The 19,380-nt window shown below is 36.7% G+C and overlaps 1 protein-coding gene across 2 annotated transcripts; it reads left to right on the top strand.

Annotated features, from left to right (window-relative positions):
• The first annotated feature begins 82 nt into the window (after positions 1-82).
• On the top strand, positions 83-19,162 carry cracdlb (cracd like b). Of its 2 annotated transcripts, none has more exons than XM_089132063.1 (12): positions 83-160; positions 7,241-7,345; positions 11,386-11,442; positions 11,800-11,956; positions 13,739-13,868; positions 14,042-14,203; positions 14,365-14,433; positions 14,566-14,775; positions 15,219-16,407; positions 17,879-18,135; positions 18,207-18,312; positions 18,423-19,162. In XM_089132063.1, the coding sequence occupies exons 3-12, from the start codon at positions 11,394-11,396 to the stop codon at positions 18,578-18,580; spliced, it is 2,487 nt and encodes an 828-aa protein (XP_088988189.1). In that variant the 5' UTR covers positions 83-160; positions 7,241-7,345; positions 11,386-11,393; the 3' UTR covers positions 18,581-19,162. The 2 variants fall into 2 exon arrangements, with proteins under 2 accessions (XP_088988189.1, XP_039544816.2); XM_039688882.2 differs by having other exon boundaries at positions 14,551-14,775.
• The last annotated feature ends 218 nt before the right edge of the window (positions 19,163-19,380 follow it).

Here is a 19,380-nt window from a genome sequence, read left to right as displayed (position 1 = left end):
AGAAGAAGCGCACCTGTACGCTTCAGTGCGTCATGAGTCGTCATGATGTGGGTGTGGCCAATCAGGTGAGCTCACTAGTGTCGTCCAGTCTCGTGAGCTCCGCGAGTGTTGTTAGTGATCTTAGCGCAGGTGCGCGCTTCTGCATCTCCATTACACAGAGGTAAGACATCCATTTATGAGTCTTCTGTGGTTATTTTCCTGGTCATATCCATCCTCTTCGTGGCCAATAGGCATCGTTTTTGGTGGGTTAGTTTTTAAAATAAATAAATAGACTCAGCCTTGAAAGAAAACATTTTTGCGACGGCGATTTCCAACCATGAGATGCTGAATTTGAAAAATAACCGTCATGTCTGTCTGTCTGTCTGTCTGTCTGTCTATCTATCTATCTATCTATCTAGGCATGACGTATCCTGCCTATGCACTGTTGTATGTAGCCTATTGTAAAAACATTAGGGAACTTTCAAAACAATTTTAAATTTGTGCAAATGTTGTTCTCAAAGTAGATGTCTTTCTCTAAGCAAGGTAAAGGATAGTATAAAACCTTTTAGAGGATGTAAAGTCTAAGAAAGTCACCATCAGAGGTTAAATATAATCTTTGAAGTAGGGGATGAGATATTTGAAAAGCCTGTGAAAATGAGCACACTGTTCCTCTGCTGATTATTTGATTCTGAAAAAGAGGTTTTGAATGAATAACTTTCGGTGCGTCAGACTCATGTTCATGTGATGCACTTGTTATTAGGGCAGTGTGTTATACTGTCACATAACTGCTTCAACTTTAGTGATTCCACTTTCTAATCTAAGTTTGTTTCCTACTGTATTGTATATCTTATCAATAGTATCCTACAGTCAGAGATATTTATTTTTATTTATCATTTAAGATGCTCTCGTATTGCCTTTTTATCAAGGGATCATGTTGTGATTGACCTCCACTTGTATTAAAACAGGTGTGTGATGTTTGATAGGAAGTCTGTCTTGCTCACGTTAAAGTAATTATAATCCAAAGGTCAGTTCGTTTAGGATGAATGCAGCGTTTAGGAGGGGTCAGGTATATCTTCAAAACACAGTTAATGTTCAAGCAGATTAGTCACTCTATCTGTTGAGAAGTTAATGTTTGCAGAACAAGAGCTAAACTGTCCTGAAAGGGAAAAAGATGAATGCAGAGCTGGGATAAAAGTGAGTGAATAAAGCAGCGTACCGGTTTTACAGGTCTAGTATTATATTAGGCTATAAATAATAATAAATAATAAAAAGTGCTGATATAGAGTGACCACATAAGGAGCAGTGCCCTACTTTTTTTACTTCTACAGGATACCTGCACATTCTCACAAATTTAAATGTTCTTAGCACAAAAACATGGAAACGTTTAATTTCTATCTAACATTTTGTAAAGTTGTCATGAAACGGAAGTTGTGATAGGTTTTTCTTCTCTATAGTGTGACGTTGATCCGAGTGAAACAGCTTCTCAAACAAGCAGGGACGTAGGAACATAGGTTTCTCCTCACAAATAAAATCAAAGAAATATCCTTTAAATTAACTCATAATATTTACCCAGTTAAAAATTTCCTAAAGAAAAAATTTAGATCTCATTTTGACACAAATTGCTCTTTCTGTCAGAATGACACTGAAACTCTTCTTCACTTATTTTGGTCATGCAATTTTACTCGGCAACTTTGGAAAGATGTTAGTGGTTTTATCTCAAGCAATATCTTGAAGAATTTCTCCATGAATCCCAAAACTGTTATTTTTGGTTTTTTTGAAGCTGATTCAAATGCCTGCTTTATTATAAATCTACTTATTTTCTTGTGTAGATTTTATATTCACAAGTGTAAGTTTTCAAATTGTAAACCAATTTTTCTGGTGTTCTTGCATGAGATAAAACATTACTTCACTACAATTTCTTCCTCTCTTAACCCAAAAGCACTCAAAACATGTAAAATTTGTAAGTCCTACAAACTTTTTACTTTATTAAATGTTTAGATTTATTTTCATCTATGTATTGCCCTCTTTTTATTTTTATTTTTTTTTTATTTTTTATTTATTTATTTTTTTCCTGTTTATCGTTGTCTAATTTCTTTTTTGTGCTATTATGTTGTTGATGTTATTATTATGTTGTTTTACTCTGTAAACTGAATGTTTAAATAAAGCATTTAAAAAAAAAAAAAAAAAAAAAAAAAAAAAAAAACAAGCAGGGACGTGCACAGGGGGGTTGCTCAGGTTGCCCGGGCAACTGCCCATATGCCCTTCTCGACTCAGGTTGCCCTTCCGAGGAAAAAAAAAATCGTACAATGGATGTAAAATTTCACGTAGGCCTAGACAAAAAAATAATATAAAAATCGCAAAGCCTCATTTACTTCCATTCGGGCACTGAAAGGGAAAGTCAAACTGTTTACGTGGCTGCAGTGCCTCACGCGACCATAGACTGCACGCGACCGGTGCGGTAACGCGCGCTAATTAATGTGTACGAAGTCCATGACAAAAGCAAAACTATCCTTCTCGTCACGAAAAGAGGAAGAAGAAAAACATGAGAGTGAATTGCGGGAACAGCAGTCAGGTAAACTTGTGTTCTCTCCTCTCTAGTTTGATGTCAGCAAAGTTTGATGGTTTTTGGTCTTGCTAACCTATCTGGGCAGGCAGTGCATCTCTTGCATCACTTTTTGCCTGACAAAAGTGAGAGTAAAATACCATTATTTATTACGTTTTGTTTTTTATAAACGACAAAGTGCAACAACAGTGTTTGTTTACTACAGCTCGGAAAACATAACCGCGTCGCGTGTGTTGCGTTCATATGCGCGTGCACGAAATGAAACTCGCATTTTTCAAGCAGAAATGTGGAGACCAGAAATACTGTACAATACGTGAATGATGGCACTCCCAATCAAAGTACACATTATAAAGACACTGATTATCTAGTCTCAGTGTAGTTAAAAACTCTAAACAACTGCACTAATTATGCAAGAAACCAATGTATTGGCAATTTGACATTGATTGACTATTGATTTATAGGCTATATTGAATTTAAAATGATGATTAGCTGGACATTCTGGTCAATATGAATGCAAATCCCTCAGTATATAACAATAAATCAAGATTTGCTTCAACATGCATAAAAAAATAAATAAATAAAAATCATAGGCTACTGATTCCGAAAAATACCCTGGCTGTAGAGAGGACCAAATTTAATCCCAAAAGCCAAAGTTCAGGGTTGTACTTTATTATTTTCTTCTTATTTATGTTTACGTTAATATTCACTTGTTATCTTAACATTCTATAAAAACGCTTAATTCAGTAAATATTGTTTGTTTAAACCTCAATCTGTTCTGTATTGTTGTACTTGTTCTTTGACTGTTTTGTTTAAAGGAGGGAGGATTATATTGGGCGGTATTGAGTGGCAATGGCAAATGGTTTACATGGCTCACGGCATCACAGATCAGGTAGAGGGCCCCATAGCAGAATTTTGCTTAGGGCCCCAGGGGGAGGTCAGGATTGGCAAAAAAAGATTGTATTTTTTCCCGAAATCTAAGCGTTTTTTCTTTTTTTTTGAGTTTTTCCATTCAATCCAGATTATTTCTTTTCAAATAAATAAATAAATAATAATAATTAAAAAAAAACAATAAACAACAATATGAGGAACTCTTTTGCTCATTTGTCTCATCTCTGACATTTTGCAATCTTTATAAATAATAATAAGACCATAAGATGAGGCATTGCGTTTGGACATAAACACGGCCAGATAAGGCAATTTGGAAGGTGACAAATTCAACTGAATATATTCCTTCATATAGCCCGTGAGGGGAGGGGGGGTGCCCTTTTTTTAGGTCAGAGCAACTGCCCCTCAAAATTCCTGTGCACGTCCCTGCAAACAAGAATAAATGTAGGGCGGGACTTGATTTTGTCCATGGGGAATTGATTGGATGTTTGTGTTTTTTCTATTGGTGGATCTCTTGTGAGTGACAGGTTGCTCCGCCCTCTCGTCAGTAAACACGCCTTCAGGGAAGAGGGAGGGAAAGTTATTTCGGTTAAAGATTATTTATTTTAAAATGAATGATGTGCTAAGAAAAATCATTCATAATAAATACTGCAATATTCCATAAAAAAATAAGAATTGTCCGACTTGATTTCATGGTGAATTTAACCATTATTACTTACTGCTTGCTTCAGTTCAGAGAACATTCAAAAATAATGTTTCCATAATGTTTGCAAAGTGATAAAATGGAATATTACCATTTAATACCATTTATTTATTTATTTTTTTAAACTGGACGTTTTGAATGTTCAGAGTACTGTAATGTTAGCAGAAAATTCTCAAAACAGATTTGTTATTAGCTGGGTATATCCTATTATATTACTCATAGCCAACCTAAAAAAAAGTATAAGAAAAGTTGAAATGTATCGCATGCTATACAGTGTACAAAGATGGGCTTGCCTGCGTAGATTGCATTTCACCTGAGTAACGCAGTCCTTGAATTGACGCATTCATACTAAAAGAAAAGGAAAGGTCGAATCTGAAAGAAAGAAGAAGAAAAAAAACGTAGAGAGTGTGCCAGAGTGAGAGAGATGGCATTTCTGGTCGACTCTCAGGGTGTTGGGTTACATTAGGTCAAAACAACCAGTTGCCAAGTACATAATGTTGTCTCCTTCTTTGGTTCCTATTAAAGGATTCATTTAGGATCTTTATGAGCAGGCTGAAAGGTCGATTAAAACTTGTTGACATTCATTAATTGTGCAAGCTGTTGATTCAGAGCTTATTTTTGGAAAGGTCTTCTGGGAAACTCCTCCGGTGTCACCTGCACTGTTTGAACGTAAGCTAACCTCTGAGAGACAAACAAGATGGAAAGGAAATGATATCACACACAGCTAAACAGTCTCTATGTAAGCAATAATGTGCAAGAGGCTGTGCTTTATGGTGAATAAGTCACGGCTGAACGGCGTTGTTAGACAACGCGTCGCAAAGCCTCATGGATTAGCCTACAATCAGTCAGTTTGAAAATGTAATAATACGCGTCCTAATTGAAATTGAAAGAAAATAAGCTGATTGAATCCAATATTTGGTGATAATAGCATAACGAGAGATTTATAAGCTATTTTATTTTGGACAGTCATTTTTGACCAGGAACACCACAAGTGTAACGAGATGGGGGAAAAAAAAAAAAATCCAAAACATTTTGGGAAGTATTTATACTGTGTGTAAAAAGTTAGTAAATTTTAGTAATGCAATACATTAAAGTGATAGTTCACTTTGACATTAATTTTTGGTATGTTTTAGCTTACCTCAAGGGCATCCAAGATGTAGGTGTCTTTGTTTCCCCAGTATTTTCAATTTTGATATTTTTAGGTCAAACCGTTCTTGTCTGTCAGTCATATAATGGAGGTCTATGGTCACCACCTCAAAGAGCATGCACAGAGAAGTCCAAATTAAACATGATTTAATGACTCGTAAATGTAAGTACACGTTGATGGCATAAGACACGAAGCGAGCGGTTTGGGTGAGAAAACGAACAGTATTTATATCGTTTTTTACCTCTTGTAACCACAGCCACGTCCATCGTCAACCATTGCAATTGTATATCCTGTATATCTAAATATGTTTAGATCTTCACAGTGAAGGGTAACACTTCTGAAATCTCTGTGACTGTGATTACAAGAGGTAAAAAGCGATATAAATACAGTTCGTTTTCTCACACAAACCGCTCGTTTCATGTCTTAGGCCATCAATGTGTACTTACATTTATGAGTCATTAAATAATGTTTAATTTGGACTTCTCTGTGCATGCTCTTTGAGGAGGTGACCATACCTGCATTATATGACTGACAGACAAGAACGGTTTGACCTAAAAATATCAAAATTGAAAATACAGTGGAAACAAAGACACCTACATCTTGGATGCCCTTTAGGTAAGCTAAAACATATCAAAAATTAATTTTAACTATCGATGAGTACAATACATACAATATACATCCAATGGTTATGTAAGTAACCATTGCTCGAGAGACCAATTTCCAAGTCGTATTTACTCATTAGACTTGATATAAATGTGATGAGTGCCCTTTGTGGGAGTTTACTCATCTCAGCCTAGTTTTATATCAGTTGTAGTGCACAAAACATAGATTGCCACAGAGATATGCAAATGCAGAAAAACACACCTGGCGTACTTAAACCAGCAGTTTTCAGTGTCAACACTGATCTACAGTAATTTTTACATGTCAAAGAACTAAATTACATTTTTAATCAAATTTACCGTGGCCAAGTCAGTGGTAAGAATGAGTAACTACACAAAGGATCGGGACGCTTATTCGCATGCATCTCAACATTGACCAGCCTTTGCTTTCTAATGACAGCTGAGAGCTTTTGACAACTTCATGTTCACTGCTGAGTGCTGCTGACTGTAAAAGCGAGTTCAAATCTTGGATCTGGCAACATCACAGTCACGTGATCTAAAAGATGTTCAAGATGCACAGAATCTAGAATAAATTCACTGTAAAAAGTATATATACTGTGTATAATAGAGGATACCAACATTGTAGCATAATAAATAGACAGTACACATTTTAAAGTACTGTAGCAAATATGTAAATAAAATGGGTGATGCAAATGTCCTTTAAATTTTCATTCTGTAAAATAAAACAATTTGTCATGTGGATATGGTGTTTACCAGTGGTTTGTCTCCAGTAGACATTTGTTGCCGGGTAAAAATGGGTGCCTATGGTTTTAATTCAGCCTTTTCGTATTATAAACCACTATGAATGCTTTATGGTATTCAGATCAGAAAATAAACTGGAATTTTATTTTTTTCCCAGCAATTATTAAGCAAATGATCGCTTCAATATTTAGGGGAAAAGCCACCTGTCTACTGTAATTATTAACTCCTACAGAGGACAAAATATGCTTTAGTAAGGGCTTTTACTAAAGATCGATGAGGGACTTTCCTTGAGATCATTGCAATGCAAGAGTTGAGCAAATATAGGGAAGGTGAAAAAAAAAATATTAGAAGTACATTGAGACAATTGAATGACGATGGATCTCGTCAGGCTCCGAAAATGACAAAAAAAAAAAAAAAGCGCCATATCCACAACAACCAATAAGAGAATCCCTGGCAGTTTTAAAACACATCTAATTTATTGCCCTCAATCAATTTATTGCCCTCACATCCTGTTACTACCAAACTCTTTGTTCCCACCCTCTCTCTTTCCCTAACCTGTTCTTTCTGCCAGGCTATAACCACCTCTTCAACTTCATTTGCAGATGTCAGTAATCTAAAACTGGAGACCACAGCGGAAAAAGCTACAGAAGAAAACAAAGGAAGCTCTCAGACGAGGGAAAACATTCTGCCTCAACGTAAAGCTGCTGGCAAGTTACTAAGAATAAGTTACTATTTAATGTTTTTGTTTGTTTTCATTTTACAACCAATTCAGGTATTAGGTGCTTTAACCAATTCCATTTTTTAAGTTATACAAATAACTATTTTCCAACTAGGAAAGATTGAATCAAAAAAGAAGAGTTGAAATGACTTGCAGTAAGCGATTTCTGAGAAACTCTGTTGACATTAACACCTAAATCAACCAAATCAACACCTAAACAAATATTTTGTGAATATTTTCTAGTCGCCTGCGTTTGCATAGCATGTTCATTAATTTAGGGTTGGGGCAATGAAGTGACAGGTGTGTTTCTTTCAAATATCAAATTATTCCCAGAAATGGTTTACTGCACCTTTAAGGCAGCAACTGAACTTAAGTTTTTAAGTTGAGTTAGGGGAATATTTTTTAGTGTTCCTCAATAAGTCATTTATTTGATCAAAAACACACACTGTAAAAAATATTGTTGGTTTAACTTAAAAAAATTAATTAACGTGGTTGCCTTAAAATTTTAAGTTGATTGAAATGGAAAAAGTGAGTTAATACAATCAAGGAGTTTGATTTAATCATCAGAAACTCAAAATAATAAGTTATCTGAACTAAATAAATGATTTAAGTTGATTTGACAAAAGAAAAAATGTTGTGATAGCAAATCTTGAAAATATTTTTTTTTACATTGCAGTAAAATAGTGACATTGTGAGTCTTTTTAAATATTATATATTTTAAAATATAATTTATTCCTGTAATGACAGCTGAATTTTCAGCATTATTACTCAGCAGCCAAAAAAGCCATATTTTGGCTCTTAATATGCAAAACACGTTGATATTTACGAATATGACCTGCGGGAAGAAAGCCGACCCTTGATGTTCTAGCCTTCCTCTATTACATAGCATTGATTTTTGATCTTTTGATTAAACAAAAGTCTATTATCTGTCATTGTGTTGATCCTAATCCTGACTATATTGCATAAAGAGAATGTACAGCACTTTTGTCCTCCTCTGCACGCTCAGAAGCACATGGCATAAAGACTTTATATTAGACAGCAAGGCCAACATTGGTATTTTTGTCATTAGATTGTTTGGTTAAGGCCTGAGGACAGTAGTAGCAGGTGTGTGTGCATATGCTAACACAGACATTTACATAAATTGATTGCTTAAATTTTTTATAGAACCATCTTATGCTACGCTTCAGACACACACACACACACACCCCTGAGAGCACAACAGGATAAAGTTACGGCCATGATAACAAATGGTTGATTGTAGTTATTAGCATGGTTATCATCACTATTATTATTCCTCATACTTAGGATTAGGGATCTATTTCAACAAAGCACTAATGCCAAGTATTCAAATTTGGCATAATTATTATTCACATGCTTGTTGAGGAAAGATGTGCAATTACTTTAAAGAGATACAATTTAAAATCTCTGATGGATAATAAAAAAAAGACACTGAATGTGCCAAAAGGGCTGCCGCTTTTGCATAGTTTGTGCTTGCTGTTTATTAATCATTTGAAACTTAGCAAACTTAGGCAGCTCTAGTAGTAAGGTGAAAGGTTTACCAGGAACTCTGTTATGAAAACCTATGTAGAAACCTAAATAAACAATTTAGTAATCAATTAAAAATGAGCTTGTACCTGCATGATATTACGCTGTATCCACATTGGACCAGCAGGTTGGAAAATGGATGGAGGCGCCATCTTTTGGTGAGAAGCGGGAATTCATTCGGTGCGATGCTGACAGTCCATGAAAGGACTAGTTCACTTTTTTTTTTTTTTAAAAAAAGACTTTTGCTGATAATTTACTCACCCCCATGTCATCCAAGATGTCCATGTCTTTCTTTCTTCAGTTGAAAAGAAATTAAGGTTTTTGATGAAAACATTCCAGGATTTTTCTCCATATAATGCACTTTACTGGTAACCAAACGGTTCAAGGTCCAAAAGACAGTTTCAGTGCAAACTGTTCAAAGGGCTTTAAATGATTCCAGACGATGAATAAGGGTCTTATCAAGCGAAACGGTCGCTCATTTAAAAAAAAAAAAACAAAGTTTAAGTTTTATAAGCTCAAATGGTCGCCTTGCTCTGTTCTGTGATGTGCGTTCGTGACTCTCATGTTCGAACTCGTTCATAAAAATGAACAAATCTTTTTCTGAGTCAATTTGTTCATTTGGTTCATTGAATGAATGAACCAAATGACATGAAAAAAGATTCGTTCATTTTGATGAATGAGTTCCAACAGGAGAGTTCGAACAGGAGAGTCACGTTTCGCTTAAGACCCTTATTCATTATCTGGAATCGTTTTAAGCCCCTTTGAACAGTTTGCAATGAAACTGCCTTTTGGACCTTGAACCGTTTGGTTACCAATGAAGTCCATTATATGGAGAAATTCCTAGAATGTTTTCATCAGAAACCTTAATTTCTTTTCGACTGAAGAAAAAATGACATGGATATCTTGGATGGCATGGGGGTGAGTAAATTATCAGCAAACGTTTTTTTTTTTTAAAGTGAACTACTCCTTTAAGGGTATTCTCTAACCGTTTAGCGTACATTGGTTGTACACTTGTTATTGCGCTGCATTATGGCATAGCATGAGTGCACTCGATAACATCCACTTTAGTTTGGGACACCACTACAAATTTCTGTCCCCTTAAATAGTGCCCAAATAAGGTATTAGGAGTGAGAACAATGCACTAAAGAACTTATTTGCCAGCACATACTGTACTGTATCAACACCTGATACGTTTATTGAGCTAATCTGTGAATGAAATAGTGTAAATGTAGAACAGAAGAGCATTAACATTTACTGCTCATTGCAGACACTCCAAAGAATGAATATGAGGGCATGTGTGTGAGAGTGTGTGGTTAATGAATTGTAAGAGCTTGGACAAGGGCTTGGTTTCCCAGGTTGCAGGTAGACACAATCTAGTATTCAGTAAAAATTGCGTCACCCTTGTGCGTCACTAAGCAACGGGTGTCCTGGCCAAAGTGAACTACTATTCCCTCCCCTTAGAAGTCACTGTATTACAAATGGCCAGTGATTGTATCACAACACAAAGCCAATAGAAAGACACAGGAGATGTTTGCACAAACTGTGGTTTGACAGTAAGACACACCAAAGAGGATGAAAGCAGATGCTGTGCGTCATCCTGTTTGCCAATATTAAAGCAAAGAGACTAGCATATGACTCTCTGTCTTTATATGTACGTCATCAAACTTTTGAGCAATAACCTGGGTTGTGTGATTCAGTAGTGCACAATTACCTTACATTTCAAAAGTAGATTCAGCTATAGAGTGCCGAAGTTATGACGTGATCACTTTGTAGGCCAAAACACGGAAGTGAGTTAGCATTTTAGCACTTCCGGTTCCCAAAGTCTATGAGTTTTTTTGAATGGGTTTTTGCTAAATCTGAGGTTCACAAAGCCTCTAAATATGTTCATGTTTTGATCTATGACATAAAACACACCAGTTATAACCTGCTTGTGGTTTTTCAAACTTTATTGTGTCTGCTTGTGGCTTTTTAAACTTCAAAATGTATACATTTTGGATTAACTTCTAAAGATTATCTTGATAGACAAAACATATAAGGGTCACAACCCTTTGTTGAACACAGATCTTATTTTTTTGCGATTTTCCAAAAGTCTATGGGGAAAATACATCGAAGGAACCCATGCCGCTGACTTCCGAGTTGTCCTACAAAGTGACGTCATCACTTCGGCACTCTGTTGACTGTATTAAGAGCTTTTAAAATAAAAATGGAGCAGCTCTTTCCTTATTAGGACATTGAGGATTCTAACAAATGCAGGATTAGAACAGGGCTCATCACCTTTGAACACAGGAAGTGATGTACTAAAGTGCAAACAGAGTGTATAAGCTGATCTTTACTGATATAAACAAGACATGCAGTTGACACTCCACAGAGTTTCTATTTAAAGTCTTGTTCGTAATACCATTACAGTCTGCACACACTGAGATTTATATGCTTTGCTTTTTTTTGAGTCATTAAATGATTTTCTCTTCTATTGTGGATCAACAGATAAAAACATGGAATCCTGCCCTGCAGAAATGGACAAAAATGGAGAGGAACTCACGGGTTTGTGTTCGAATTCCTGATTTGAATACATTCACACATTTTCTTTTTAAGGATTTATTAATGAGAAATACATGCAATAGTGATTTTACTACGTTTAAGGGCTATTATTTTTAGACACAACATTAAGAAAGATTGTCTAAAACAAACTTAACCATATTTAAATCACTATAACCCTTGAAATAAGACACCAATATTGAATAAATCATTAATAATAAAAAAAAATAAACAACTCTGGTAAATAAAATCAGACAGAACCAAATCTGACCTTACTTTACAAACAGATCTTCTTATGACGTCAAACTCTATTTCTGGAGATCCGTGCAAATCAATCTTTCTTATTCCTGGTCTCTTCAACAGGACGGAAGAAGTCACGCTTTAAGCAGCTGAAGACGCGTCTCTTTGGGAAACTGAAGAAAAAGGAAAGCGAAGGGCTGATTAAGCAAAGCCAGTCCGCTAGTGACATCACTGCTCCAGAGGCCATAAGGGAAGGCTACGACTCTGAAGAGGAGTTTTCGTAAGTCACCGATGTGTCAATAAATTAAAGTGGCCCTATTATGCTTATTCTCTCATGTTGTGTATACCATAGCATAATAAATAATAATAATTTGTGAATGTAAAAGGTCTGCAAAAGTCACGATAAATGTTAATGTGTAAGTTATTGCCTACATCGAGTCATCAGAAATTCCAGTCTTATTTCCTACACGAATTTGCGTAGGTTTTTTTTTAAAAAAAAGCATAATGCCAGCCTATGGTCTGTATTGGCCGCCCTAGAACATCATCTACTTTGACCCTCAAGCACTAGTTGTAGCCGAGTCTGATAAGTTTGGTTCATTTTATTCACATGTCAAAAAGACAAATCCACTTTGCAAAGTAGACCAATCACAACAGACTGAACCATCTGACCAATCAAAGCAGAGTAGACCAATCACAACAGACTGAACCATCTGACCAATCAAAGCAGAGTAGACCAATCACAACAGACTGAACGTTCTGACCAATCAGAGCAGAGTAGACCAATCACAACAGACTGAACCATCTGACCAACCAGAGCAGAGTAGACCAATCATAACAGACTGAACCATCTGACCAATCATAGCAGAGTAGACCAATCACAACAGACTGAACCATCTGACCAAAGCAGAGTAGACCAATCATAACAGACTGAACCATCTGACCAATCAGAGCAGAGTAGACCAATCACAACAGACTGAACCATCTGACCAATCAAAGCAGAGTAGACCAATCACAACAGACTGAACGTTCTGACCAATCATAGCAGAGTAGACCAATCACAATAGACTGAACCATCTGACCAATCATAGCAGAGTAGACCAATCACAAAAGACTGAACCATCTGACCAACCAGAGCAGAGTAGACCAATCACAACAGACTGAACCATCTGACCAAAGCAGAGTAGACCAATCACAACAGACTGAACCATCTGACCAATCAGAGCAGAGTAGACCAATCATAACAGACTGAACCATCTGACCAATCAGAGCAGAGTAGACCAATCACAACAGACTGAACCATCTGACCAAAGCAGAGTAGACCAATCATAACAGACTGAACCATCTGACCAATCAGAGCAGAGTAGACCAATCACAAAAGACTGAACCATCTGACCAACCAGAGCAGAGTAGACCAATCACAAAAGACTGAACCATCTGACCAACCAGAGCAAAGTAGACCAATCACAACAGACTGAACCATCTGACCAAAGCAGAGTAGACCAATCATAACAGACTGAACCATCTGACCAATCAGAGCAGAGTAGACCAATCACAACAGACTGAACCATCTGACCAATCAAAGCAGAGAAGACCAATCACAACAGACTGAACCATCTGACCAATCACAGCAGAGTAGACAAATCACAACAGACTGGACCATCTGACCAATCAGAGCAGAGCTTCAGACAAGCTTTTTCAACCTTGGATGCAAACCGATTGTAGAAGACATTCAAAACAGAATTAGGAACCTTCGAAATAGCATAATAAGGGCACTTTAACATCAAAGAGCTGTCCAGCAGCTTGTTTACTAAATTATATTAAATTGGATATTTGTACACTATTTTGCATTGATGTGTGTGTGGGGGTGTATGCATGTATAAAACCTAAAATATATACAGTAAAACAATGGTACAATATATTAAATATATCCTATTTCATATAACCATTAAAAATATTTAGTACAGTATCTATGTTATTATACAGATATTGTACTGATGTTTTAGTCCAGATATTCTACTGAAACAAAAATAAAATAAATGAACCTTCTAAATCTGTTCCACAGGTACCCACAGTGTCTGAGCTCCAGGGCGTTGTCTCACGATAGCGTCTTCTTTACTGATCAGACCCAGTCCACAGAACCAACACGTGTTCTTTCACAGGAGAACGTTCATGACAAAATTAAGGCCTTACAAGTAAGGCCTTCTTTGTGGAGAAACCAACAGCTTGCAAATGTTTTTGTTAGAAAAAGACAACAGTTTATTTGAACTACTCTTATTATGCTACAGCAGTGTGCGTTGTTCAACTTTAATTTGATTTAAGGTCGGGGTTCATTAAATAGCAAGCGGCTTATATTTTATTCCGGCAGTTGAAACTACAGCAACAGAACTTACATCTAGGTCCTCCTCCAATGTCGATTCCTGGCAAACGCACAGAGGACTCAGGAACCACTTCAGAGGATGATGGTTTACCGTGCAGTCCACCTGAGACGTCCTTCTACGAGCGAGTGAACCATACAGACGTTTACAAGGTAACAGAACAATAGAGATAGGTATTGAAAGTTAGGGTACACTTAATAAACAATAGAAAGTTTAGGTACACTTAAATGAGCCGTATGTAAGATTGTGGTCAAAACTGGTACTGCAATCATTTTCAAATGACTGTACAGTGGTGTATCCTTTTTTCTTACAGTATCCCGAATCTCAGAAACATCTGAGCTCTCTGAGTTTAGCTGGAACGGGAAGTGAGGAAGAAGAACAGGTAATATTCATGTATATATAATAATACGTAATATTAACACACTGCATTATTCAAAACAATCTTCGCGAATAAACATTTACAAAGAAAATATTTGATGGTAAATATTGTCTCACTCAGGGTGATCCTTTCCAGCCATCATCAAGGCCTCTATCCCCAGTCTCCAAACCATCCCCTCAGCCAATCATCTCCCCCACCTCCGCCTCGACCACTCCCCCTTCAGGAGTTGACTTCAATAGCCCAGCATGTTACATGGCCAGTTTGGATAACTCGGCTGCCCGTCATCGCATGTCAGTCAAACCGAGGAAACAAAGAGCCAGCACAAGGGGAAACAGAGTGCCAACGGTAAGACAGTGAGGGTGATAAAATGCATATGCCTCAGCTACTTCACATCAAGCTGTGTATAAATAGATTTAAAGAGCATAAAGTAGTTTAAATTGGATTAATGTGACAACATTAACACTGGATTTGTTAAAAACTAGATCCCTCTCATTGTAATCTATGGCAGTGTGGACACTGGAAGTGCTTATCTTATTAATTTAGAATTATTTTATTTTCACATATTTGTTCATTTTATTCTTCAGGTAACTAAAGTTATTTTGCCATTATAGTCCCATTCAAAGTATGATTTTATTTTCAAAGGATGTTAACTAAAACCACTAAAGGTCTGAAATAAAATATAAATAGTAGATGAAAATCTGATAATTTTAAATCTGCAAAAAGTTATGAATACTTGATCAGTACTTAAACAAAAAAATGTGATAGCATTTTCGATCTCTCTTTTCCAGGTATCTATTTCTCCCAGGTATCGGTCAGAAAGCATCAGTGATCTGGACAACGTTCTGTCTGAGGAGGATGATGATGATGGCACCACGACGTCCACAGAGACAGAGCAACGCAGTTTGTCTTCCTCTCCGTCTTCGGACCTGAAAGAGAAGCCCATCTCCACAGAACCTACAGAGACATCTCCAGCAAAGTCAGAGCAGAACCAGGAGGAGAACCCCATCATAACTGAAATTAATTCCCCATCTCTGGGTTTGTCGGAAGAGCCTCTTGAATCTGAGGGCAAAGTCACCACAAATCCTCTTTATTTGCAGCCCATGTCCTTTGGCTTGACCTCAAGCTCCTCGGGTCCACCGTCACCATCAGGACTTTCAGAATCTACACAACCATCAAGAGCAATAGTGTCATTAAGAGCCCATTCACCTATCCAGAGACATGATCCAAATGATATCCAGATTCAGACGAGTGAGAATCTTGTGTGTGGAACAAATACAAAGGAAAGCCCATCGGAGGAAGCATCATTTAGACAATTTCCTGTACCTCTGCCTCGCATCAAAAATCTGAAAATGGAAATTAGAAGCCCTACGTCTCCAAAAGGAGCCATGGAGGCCTCAACAAAACCGTTCATTGCATCTGGAAAGTATCACTCCAAAACAACAAGTGAGACTGTGACAATGCAGAATGAGGGACATTTGAAAGGTACTCCAGGAATCAAGACTCAATCCAACAGACCCAACCTAGAGCCGCAGAAAGATGAAGCAAGAGAAACGAAACCAACAGAGTTTCAGAATCTCCTCAATCAAACACAAGACACAAAGAGTTTTCGTAGAGAAGTAACGCCTCCTATTATGTCCAAACCAACAACAGGAACCAATCTTAAGACTGATATTTCTACAGAACACGAGGCAACAGAGAAACTAGAGGAACCTGAAGACAGAAAACTGAAGAATACTTTTGGGGTGCAGCTCCGCACAACCTCTCTGTCGCTGAAATATCGCTCTGAGGTTTCCAAAATTAAAGATGAAACCAAACGGTACAGTTTAGAGTCTAATACAGTGCTAGCTAACTCGGAAGAGCATGCTGGGAAAACAGAAACCTTCAGAAATATGTGCGATGGCAATTCCAAGAATAAACACAGTGTTCCCAAAAAACAAGATTCACAGAGCCTGGAGTTTCAGCCTGCTGCCCAAGACAGTGAGTGTAAATGTCTTTTTTTCTTTCTGTTGAACTATATAATATTTGGTATCGTTTGTTGAATTGGTTAAATCATTTATATATATATATATATATATACACACAAGAAAACATATATATAACATACAACAATTCATAAAATTAAACTAAATATTTAAGGAACTGGATATTTGAACCAGGGTTATTTATCATACTATTTTGTATAGTATTTAGTATGCCCATTTCATGTAGTGTGTAGTACAGCTGTTTGTGAATGTAAAATGTCTGCAAAGTTTTAAACATCAAAGTGCACTCAAATAAAGTTCTTGTCTCCTAAAAAAGAATCCATTCAGAACTGCTGAAACGAGTCGTCAGCAATTCCAATTCTACTTCCTGTTAAATATATAAGTAATAATGTAACCAATTTTAATAAGGCCCGCATATGGTCTTCATTTGCTGCCCGCAACATCTGAGGCACAACAGACTGGGCCATCTGACCAATCAGAGCGGAGTAGACCAATCACAACAGACTGAACCATCTGACCAATCAGAGTGGAGTAGACCAATCACAACAGATTGAACCATCTGACCAATCAGAGCAAAGTAGACCAATCACAACAGACTGAACCATCTGACAAATCAGAGCAGAGTAGACCAATCACAACGGACTGGGCCATCTGACCAATCATAGCAGAGTAGATCAATCACAACAGGCTGAACCATCTAACCAATCAGAGCAGAGAAGACCACTTACAACAGACTGAGCCATCTGACCAATCAGAGTAGAGTAGGTTCTCAGAAAGTAGGGGTTTATAGAGACTGAATCCAAGAACAAACTGTTTTCAGACTCTGAAAGAAATTATTGATTGGAATGATGTACCTTGGTTGCATGTAAACCAATTCTAGGAAACAAAATGAAAAACAAAATGTAAAACCTTTAAAAATATTTAAAACAAAAATAAATAAGAAATTTCAACTAGTTGCCAAGTCAACCTTTCACATTTTCATTTAGTTTGACTTGATGTATTAAAATAACTAAAACTCAAAATAACTAACTCAAAAAATTATAAAAACTATATAGAAATGACAAAATGAAAAATTATGTTATTTGTAATCTGAAAATAACAAAATCATACAAAAGTACTGGTTTTGCTGAGATTATTTTTATTTTATTGCATCTTTGAGAGTCTTTAAAAAATGTTGCTCAACTTTTAACTATTTGATATTCTGGGCAATGATGGGCGACTTACACAAGAAGAGTCTGACTGACAAGTAACAGCCAATCGCTGTTTGTTTGATTGAAATGTGCCCTTTTGCAGTGGGTTTATCTGAAATTGTTAATATTGCTGTGGAAAAACAAAATAACTGCACAGCAGTGAAAAGTAATAATTATTATTGTGTCATTTCATAACACAGAAAACAAATTTAAATGTACAGTTCTTTCTAGTTGACATGTCTGCCTTAAAGTTTTTTTGTTTTTGTTTTTTTACAGATGGACCCAGAGAGAAGACCAGAGCTTACCAGCCATTCTTGAACAGACTGGCCACTAATCACTCACCAGTCCACCCTTCACCTCCAACAGCACCTCTCGCACAGCCTCCCAAACCATCTGTACAGCCTAAAACACAGCCACTGACCACCGCCACGCTTCATCCTCTGAAAACACAGCACACACTGAACACACCGATTCAGCCGGCCTCACAGAGACTTTCTACTAAGCCAGCACCTAGTGGAACAAAAGACAAGCAGGTAACTGGAGAGCACAGAACACACTATATATATATATATATATATATATAATTTAATGATTTCTTTGGTAGGAACTCAATAGTAGGAACTGTACACCAGAAGATTATACAACAAAGAGAGCAGCAGCTTTCAACAAGATGGATGGGAATGCAAAACACGTCCCACCAAACACAGAGAGTAAGCCACTTTGACTGTAATTTTCAAATGTTTGCAATTTTTCTGCTGTTCTTCAACGCTTCATCATTTGATATAGACGTTGATGTGCATGCCCGTGTTCCTCTCAATAGCACTTACCGTCACATCTGAGCTTCCAGCAACATCAGCATCATTATCGCCACCGGACGTCTCTCAGCAGCAACAGCCACGGTCAGATGGAGCTCAGCCGTCCTGGATGGAGCTTGCCAAGAGAAAGTCTTTAGCATGGAGTGACAAAACTTTAGAATGAAGACGAGACAATCAACCAGAGAGATTCAATGATGGAATACCCAATGTTACAGTGAATGAATGTAAAAGCTGTGTGTGTGAGATTGAGTGAGTGATAAATTGTTATCTCTTGTGTGCTTATATATTCGTCCCCTTGGAATTATAAGGTTCTATCTGACATTTTTGTCAAAATTGAGTTATTCACATATTCTTATTCTGTGACAATTTATTTACATTATGTGATGTGTTTTGTACATTTAGGGTCACTGTTATTTTTATGTTTGAAAGAAACTTGTTCCCCATACACATTTTCCTATATGGAATGCAAAAACGTTGAAGCTCAATATCTCAAAACTGTTCAGAACGCAGATAGAACCTTTTAATTCCAAGGGGACGAATTGTAGAATTATAATTCATTTGCATTAGTAAGATGTTACTCAACGGTTTTACACAAATGTTTGTAAATAATCAAGCATTGCTTTTTACATAGTAATTATGAAGAACTATAGTTTATCAGTGTTTTAATAGTAGGCTATGTTACATTTAAACTGCTGATTCCCAATATAGTGATAATAAACTTAAACAGTGACTACTATGCTTAGTAGATACAGTGAGTCAATGGTATTGCATTATATAACAATATATCAAAGTGGCATTTATAAAATGCAATATTACATCAATACAAGCTTGCCTTACTCCATGAGAACATGATGGTTACACTGCCCTCTGGTGGATACACCATACCCTGACAACAAAAGTGTCAAATATAAATCCATGTTCATATTCCATTAAAATTAGGATGACACGTGGCAATTAGTTATA

This window comes from Pimephales promelas, chromosome 6 (genome assembly GCF_988280905.1).
Source record: "Pimephales promelas chromosome 6, fPimPro1.hap1.1, whole genome shotgun sequence".
NCBI lineage: Eukaryota > Metazoa > Chordata > Actinopteri > Cypriniformes > Leuciscidae > Pimephales > Pimephales promelas.
This window is presented reverse-complemented; position numbering and strand designations above follow the sequence as displayed.